Raw genomic sequence first — 8375 nt, forward strand, 5'->3', positions numbered from 1 at the left:
CATGAACTCTCAAAAATATGTTCTTCTGAAAAGTGTCTCTTGAAGACGCAGGGACAACTGACTCAAGCTAGGTTTCCCTTGGGGGATCATAAAGCTCTAGACCTAGTCTTAAGCAGCCACTGAAAACAGAATAGATGACTTGCAAGGAAAGGGAAAAACACCCCAACCAACCAAAAAAAAAAAAACCAACAACAAGCCAACCACCTTTCCTTGAAAAGGGGCAAATCATTGCAACGTCATAAGAGACCAGATCACATTTCTCTAAACCAGTCCTGCATCTAAGATCAACAGGGAAGACAAAGTGTTTCTCCATAATGCAATTGTCTTCAGCTGTCCTTGAAACAATTTGACAGCCCAGCATTAAGCTTTAGGGATGCTCAGAAGATACTTACTATCAAGTTCAACGTTGAATATGCCAGTATTTTAAGAACAACACCTGTTCCAAAGCCTTTGAATACTATTATCAGTTCTGGAAAACAGAAGGAGCCAGAAGCACTTGGCAAGAGAAACTCCAAAAGATGACTTTTCTTACTGTTGAGGAAGTCTTTCTCCCATCTGCACTTTGAGAATGCTTTGTTTGTTCCTTTATCTCCATCCCCCTTTTTTTTTTCTTGCTTTTGTATTTATTTATTTTTAGATTGAGTGGGCAAGAAAAAACATTACTTTGGGAGCAGGTTGTTCCTTAATTGCTCTTTACTTCAAGTCACTTTAACACAAGGTAAGGTAAGCCAGCTTGTGAAAATACAGAACTATTGTAGCAATTGCCTGTGTTCACCTTTTCCAGGCTACAGCTGATGTAATACAGGCAACTTACTTTTCTTTCAAAAATACATTACATCAGAATAACACTAACAGTAGTTAATGCTCTGTAAACCCATACCTTCCCTGATTTATTGTAATACATTCATGCATATGTATTTGCTTACACTTCTACATGTGCTTGAGGCAGTAGTTTTGATGTATTTCTTCTGTTCTGAACAATACTCTGAGCACATTTTCTTTACATCCAAAAAGACTGGGAATGTGTATAAAATTGCTACCTGCATAAACAAAAATATGATAAAATAGAAGATGAATGTATAATGTACTGATAACAATAAGATAAATCTATTTTCAGAGTAAACCTATTTACTCACTGAAATGTTAACAGAGAAAAAAACAGTATTTTTGGAGAAGAATACATTTGGAGAAGAATACATTTGGAGAAGAATACATTTGGAGAAGAATACATTTGGAGAAGAATACATTTGGAGAAGAATACATTTGGAGAAGAATACATTTGGAGAAGAATACATTTGGAGAAGAATACATTTGGAGAAGAATACATTTGGAGAAGAATACATTTGGAGAAGAAAAAAGTGTATTTATGGAACACCTCTAGTGGGAATCCTGATAATCATCCAATATTTAGAAACTCTCTGAAGAGTTTCTTCTGTAATCCATTGACAAAGCACACGTTCGTTCACTTATATGTCACTCCAAATATACAGATTTGTTTTGATCACTGCACAGAGTATCAGGTTTCTTAGGCTCACATCAAAATTCTATCCAGAAACAATACTAAAGATCATACTCTTGTATTATTCAGAAAGAAAAGGAATATCCCTTATTTAACAACTATTTTCCACTCTTAGATTTCAAATGCTGATCTTAAATTCAAATACAGAGTTTACTTATGAAATAACAGTGTGTTACTAGTCTAACTTTACATTTATGAGCATTAACCTGGAACCTTACACTTAAAAGTGGTGTGCTTAATTAGTTACATACCCTTCTGAATGGACATGCTGAAGGACTATAATTCTAACTTTTCTGTCTAGAAAAAAAAAAATAACGCCACCTGAAAATTCGAATACATCAGTATTTTCTCTAGCAATAACATGCTCTCTGATTAAAACACAGTAATAATATTTTTTCATGGTTTTAATGGGTAATACAGTGATTGGATATTAAAAATGGCACCTGCACACTTTATTTGCCTTGAACCAGATCCTCAGGTCCAGAACTCAAGAACTAGTTAAGAAATGTTGTCTTAAGATGCCTCTGAACCACTCCAATTCTGTGTCTTTCAGGTCCAACTTCAGCTCAAGTTAGAATCAGAAGTTACTATAGCTGCTGAAAGCAAGGATCATCCAAGTAAAACAACCTCAAATTATGAGGGTCTACCCCCCCAACACTTGTGCCAAAAGAAGAGGAAAAGATTTTTCAAGTAGCTGCTTAAACTAGCCTCTGTTACTTCCAGTGAAGAGCAACAACACAACACAGATTCCAACACCTGACCTCTGGTTTATATTAAAAAAATCACATTTGCCTTTTTTAGTAACAGAGCTAACAGCAAGCTGCAACACAAGCCATGTCTTAGAGAGACAAGTACAGAAAGGAAAGTGTTTGCTTTCTTTGTGCTCTGAGCTGAGAACAATCAAGATTTTTTTCTTGTGTTGATAGTACACTGTTGCAGTGACAAATACATGATTCATTCAAAACAACACATTATTTGCTTATCCAAGGATATGAGTAAAAGGGCAAAATAAGTCTGCACAACTGGAAACCAACTACATATGTATCTTTGGAAATTTCCTTCTGTCTGACTCACTTAATCTTTATGACAAAGAACCAGACCACCTTCATTGCGACTCCTTCAGAGGGACTGTTTGACCAGCCACCAGCTTTTCCCCTGTCACTGCTTGGAAGCCTCTTTGATGCTGATCAGTGTTTATTGTAGTTTGAGTCTTTCACCCTTCTTTGGTCACAGGCTTTTGTCTTTGGGAGGTGGACCATTCTGATCATGGAGCCTGATCAATGACATCCTCTCCCTGGAAAGCTCAGCTGTTGTTTGCCTACATCTGACACTGCTGCAATTCCTTGAGCCCATTTCGGGGAGAACTGCTGAGTAGCATCAGTAGCCAAGTGTCTTTGTTTAGCCCACATCCAGGGCTAAACAATAACCAGTTGTTCTATCACCCAGTGCCCCCTCCCAGACCAAGAAAGGGAATCGGGAAAAGGAGGGAGATTCATAGGTTGAAATTTAAACATATTTAATACAATAAGAAAAACAGTATCTATACTAATACAAATGATACAAAGTTATACTCAGCCCAGAGTGGTGGCAAATCACTCCAGGGAATCACAACCATTGAGAAGAGATGAGAAAGAGGGAGGGGAGAAGAAAGCAGAGCAAAGAGCCCCCCCCCATCCCCAGCAGCTTTCCCATTTATAGTGAGCATGACATTAATGTTATAGAATACACCTGTGGGCCAGCCTGGGTCAGCTGCCCTGGCTTTCACTGCTAATGGCCTCAATCACCATACCAAGCTAGCCACAAACTAAAACAAAATGTAACAGAAAAGTGACTCTATAAATTTTATCCCCACGAAACCAGGACACCAAGAAGTGCTTTGCTGCCTTTGAAGTTCTTGTTATAACCATGTTATGATTAAGGAGCACATTGACTAGTCTAGAGAGGATAGGATTCAATCTGAATGAGACACAGGATTTGACAATGAAGTTGCAGAAAGTGTTAGGGAATTTGCTGAACCTGGAAAACCTCACTAGTTTGTTTGAGACAGAAAAGCAAATTATGGAGGTGGCCAGGGAGGAATGCAAGCTATCTGCCCCTGCAATCTGGAAAGATCACTGTATATAAAGGCTTTCAGTTCTGTACCAACTGCTGATTATTTGAAAGAGACAACTTAGTTCTACCCTCTATGCCAGTGGAAGCATGCTGACACCATGTTTGATATGCTTAAATCCATATTTTCTCATGAGGTAACTTTCAATTACTCCTCAGCAGTAACTAAAGCCACTGGAAAATTGAATCCATGTGATTGGCAAGTACCAGAAAAAAAAAAGTTAGGAAAATTGCTGCTTCGGTACAAAGTTCTGTTTGTTAATACTTGAGCAAGTTTTTAATTGGAAAACAAATCTAAATGTAGAAGTTGTTCTACAAATAGGGAATTATCAAATTATCACCATTGACAGCGAGCAAGAAGGAATTAACTCAGCTTGATCTTCAGATTAGACTGATCATACAAGATTGTTAATAAGGATGAGGAAGTACACACTTAATTTTGAAACTGCTCATATTTGATAGACACAAGAGATAATTATAGAACTTCAACTGTCATTTTATAGTACAACCACACACAAAATTGTCTTTTAAAATACACTTTTAAAAATACACTTTTTAAAATACAATTTAATGAGGCCATTTGCTGAATCCTATTTAGATTTGCTGTCTGAGAAAGTATCACAAATTTGCAGAAACAACCACCTCTGGTGTGGATTTACCTGTTTGAATAAGTAAATAGTGCATACAGAATATGTATTTTTATATATAATGAGAAAGCAATAGAACATAATTTTCTGCCATGTACCTTTTCTGAATGCTTCTAATCTGAACAGGGATGAGAAGCACACGTACATATTTTCCATCCAAAAGCTTGAAGTAACTCACTTCTGACATTTATTTTCATAATAGTTGGGGAGTCTAATTATAGGCTTATATCTGAAATATTTTCACACTTGAAAATAATATTTTTACCTTGAAAAGCTGGAGAAAAAAAACCCAAACAAAGACCCAAAACCCAAACCACAACCTACTCATTTAAAAATGTGTATGTTTGTTTTCTGAATGGGCAATAACCCCATAAACACATTGCTACCAGAGGGGGCAAAAAGTGTTTCAGTGACCTGGTGCTTAGTTATTGGGAGGGGGCAAAAAAAGCCCTTTGAGAGAGCATTGACTTAAGCTATGATGCCAGGAACACAAAAGACAGTTCATAGTTGTAAGAAGGGGAAGGTATCATTGCACAGAGGCAGATCCAAGAGCTCTGTCATGGAAATCCAGATAGGCAAACCCTTAATGCTGTTCTTCCATGTATGCAACACAGGGAATGTGAACTTTGCAGGAGGAGATCTCTGGGATCTCCTGCACAGCTAAGAGTCACCCCAACATTAATCCAGTTCTCTTTGTTTAGCATGTATTCCCTGGTTTTGTATGTACAGAATACATATGTATAACATGCATATAGCAATACAAAATATCTCCCGTGAGAATTCTGAGCAACTGAAGTATCTGTCAAGCAGTTTTTAACTGTGCTTTTCTGAGATAAAGCAATTTTTTCATAATGTGATTTATAATTGCTAATTAGACATAAATCATTGCAATAGTAAAATTAAAAGACATGTGAATGAATTTTTGAAAAGTTCTGTGCAAAGCGAAGCGTATTTTCTAATATTATCTGGAATCCCTTCCTGCACTGTTGCCCAGAATTAGAATTATCCCTCTTCTGGATTAAAGATGCATTGGTGGATTAGTCTATCACTGATGACAACATAATATATCCTTCCCAGAGGCTTAAAATGAAAGGAGGTCTGTTAACTACAGACTATGTTAAAACAACAACCAAAAAAAAAAGAGCCCTTTGACACAAAACCATATTTTAACATTTAAATATCATCATGTATGAGGTCAAAGTAGTTTATGAAACATAGCCTTAAGTTCAGTGCCATGTATCAGTTCTATTCCTTTCACAGACTGTATCACCTATAAAACTAGGAAGACAAGGGACTGATTCCTGCAAGGATCATCCATTACTATTACTTCTAGCTTTAGCCACCTAACCACCTCAGTAATACCACCTGGACAATTTAATTAAAACAAAATTTGCTTTAATGTTTCTACTTGATGCTCAGATATGTATACACATTTTGCAAAACTGCATTTCTTTATTTGAAAAAGAAATTTGTCAGTTAATATTTTTTTATTTAAATCTACCATTTTTAAAGGAAAAAAATCTGTATCAAAGCCACAAAGGAGATGAGCTATTTCTGAAGATTTTAAATTGAGCTATGATGTGAATTGGTATACATAAATTTGTTTCAGACAAGCATTAAGTTGATTCATCATTTTACTCTAACACTCTAGAAGAGATGTGATGTTATTCTATAAACTGAGAGACATGCTACCAGTTTTCCATTGAATTGTACCATTTTCCAAAAGTTCTGTTAGTTTTATTAGATGTAAGACTATGTAGTTCATAAAAAGTCTTCCCTTGTGAACTTCTGGGAATATTTCACAGGCTGATAATCATACAATGATGACTTCTAGATCAGACCTGTTTAATATTTAAGCCAAATTCTGAAATGCTAACCAAAAAAGATAAATTTCACTGCCTGTAATGAAATATAATGTGTTGTATTTTCTTGAGGTACTTAAATACCTAATTATATTCTTTTTCAATTACATCCCAGGAAAAAGTAGATGAGTTGTTAGCATTAGAGATTTCAAAGTAAGACCCTGGGGTCTTTTTTTTCTTGTTTAAGAAAAGATTGGCCCAATTGACTTCATGAAGGTTAGTAGAATTATTGCTTTGAAAAAGTAGCTACATTTGGCTATAGAATTCAGCTAAGCAATAGACTTTCTACCACCTTTGTCTGTTCGTGTCACTGAGAACATGGGGATTAGACAATTTTCTGCTGTTTGTTTAATAAAAGACCTGCATGCCATCACTAATGTTGCTTGCTAAATTGGATCTTTGAAGAACAATATAGAATTCATGAAATATTTGTGTGTACAGCTCACAGTCTGTATGCTCCATCCTTTGAAAGGAAGCCATTGTAAAGGGGAGGGTCCTGAGCACAAAGCAGGGAAGAACTGCTTTTCTGGCAAATGACAGTATCAGCAACAAAACTGCTATTAGAGCTGCATGCTTCAATATGCAGTAAATAATACCCATATGATTTATAGTAGAGGTTGGAGGATGGGGGAAAGGACTTTGAGTTCTATAGTTGGAGGAATTTAAAGGTACATCTAAGTAGTCTTAAGAAGGGTTGCTTTACAATGAAGTATCAATTACATACAGCCCCGAATCATTATTAGCTGTGTATCGTCAGACTAGCAGAACAATTATAATGCAGTTCTGTGCTTCTCTGCAATTGATCTCAGTGATGATATAATTTGCTTGACATTTTACAACTTATTGATACAGTAACCACAGTTCAAATGTCTTAATCACACACTACCTGAACCATTGAGAAAATGCCAAGATACACAATCAAGACACCAAACCTACTAGATTGCAACGTTTTCAGTCAAGAAACAGCTGACAGGAACTCAAATCCGAGTTTGTTTTTCCACCACTTTGGATGTCTGGATTTTTTTTTTTTTAAAGGTATTTAAAGGGAAGGCAGTTCATTTTGGCCCAAATCTACAACTGCTAACCCACAGCCATAGGGGAGAAAGCCAACTTCCCTCACGGGAGCCAGCTCATCGCGTTAAGGCAGCGCCTTGCCAGCGGAGCTGCGCAGCGGGGAGGGGAGCTGCGGAGCGGGGAGGGGAGCGGAGCCCCGGCGGGACCCGCCTGGGGCCGGGCCCCGTCCATGGTGCTGCAGCCGGGCGCCGCTGAAGGGCTCTTCCTTCCTTTCTCCGCGATCACCGTGCAACAGCTGCTGCAACTGCTGAGGCCGATTTACAGGAATTCAGCGTTTAGGGAGATTTAACAGCGAGGTTGAGGAGTAATAAGGAAAAAGAATCCCCAGACCTCCTGCCAAAGCCCTGCCCAGGCTCTGAAGCCTGCCTTTCCCTCGCAGTCTCTGGGCTACCAGGGGCGGTGGGCGGGAGGGGAAGCCCCAGCTCCAGCCCAGCACGCAACTTTCCTGCAGATATCCTGGCTCCAGCGGCAGCCCAGCTCCCCCTGGCCCTGGCGCCCCCGCGCAGGGGGTCGGGAGGAGAAGGACACAACACCCTCCTCACCTGCAAAGCTGTGGAGAAGCCAGGCAGAAGAGCGGGAGAAGCTGGGAGATCCCTCGCCTCCCTCTCCTCATTGTTGGCTTCTGGTACCAAGGAAACCCCCGGAGGGCGGAGGGAAGAGGAGGCTCCCATGGCATCCCATCCCAGTGCCCCCCATGCATCCCCCTTCTCTGGGCGCCCGGAGCCGACGCCCGCTGCCCCAGCCCGGACTCACGTGTGCCGTCAAACCGGGTGGCGATGGTGTCGAGGAAGGTGTTCTGGGGTGCCAGTAATCCCTTCATAACCGGCATTTTTCCAGCGCGGTGCGAGGTTCCCCATCAAAGTTTGCCTACGAGGGTGGTTCGAGAAGAAAGTGCAGAGGGCGCCCGGGGGAAGGGAGGGAGGAGGCGGAGGGAGGGAGGAAAGGATGGGGAGGGGGAAGAGGAGGAGGAGGAGAAGGAGGATGGGGATGCCGCCGCGCCGCCTCCGGCGCCGGGAGCCCCCCACTCGTCAGCCCCGGCACCACAGAGCGCTCCCGCCCCCGCCGCTGGCTGCCGGGCGGGGCGGCCGCGGAGCGCCGCGCACAGGTGCGGAACCGCCGCCCAGAGTTGCGGAGCCCGCCGGCCAGCAGCGCTCTCGCCCCCTC

General features: G+C 40.5%; 1 protein-coding gene across 1 annotated transcript in view; it reads right to left on the reverse strand.

Moving 5' to 3' along the window:
- The window catches only part of KCNH8 (potassium voltage-gated channel subfamily H member 8), a 219754-nt gene extending 211714 nt beyond the window's left edge, over positions 1–8040 (reverse strand). The window contains exon 1 of the mRNA XM_068404849.1: positions 7965–8040. Coding sequence (XP_068260950.1) covers positions 7965–8040 — 76 coding nt within the window. The remainder of the gene's footprint in view (positions 1–7964) is intronic.
- Between the last annotated feature and the right edge of the window lie 335 nt (positions 8041–8375).

This window comes from Nyctibius grandis, chromosome 7 (assembly GCF_013368605.1).
Source record: "Nyctibius grandis isolate bNycGra1 chromosome 7, bNycGra1.pri, whole genome shotgun sequence".
Taxonomy (NCBI): Eukaryota; Metazoa; Chordata; class Aves; order Nyctibiiformes; family Nyctibiidae; genus Nyctibius; species Nyctibius grandis.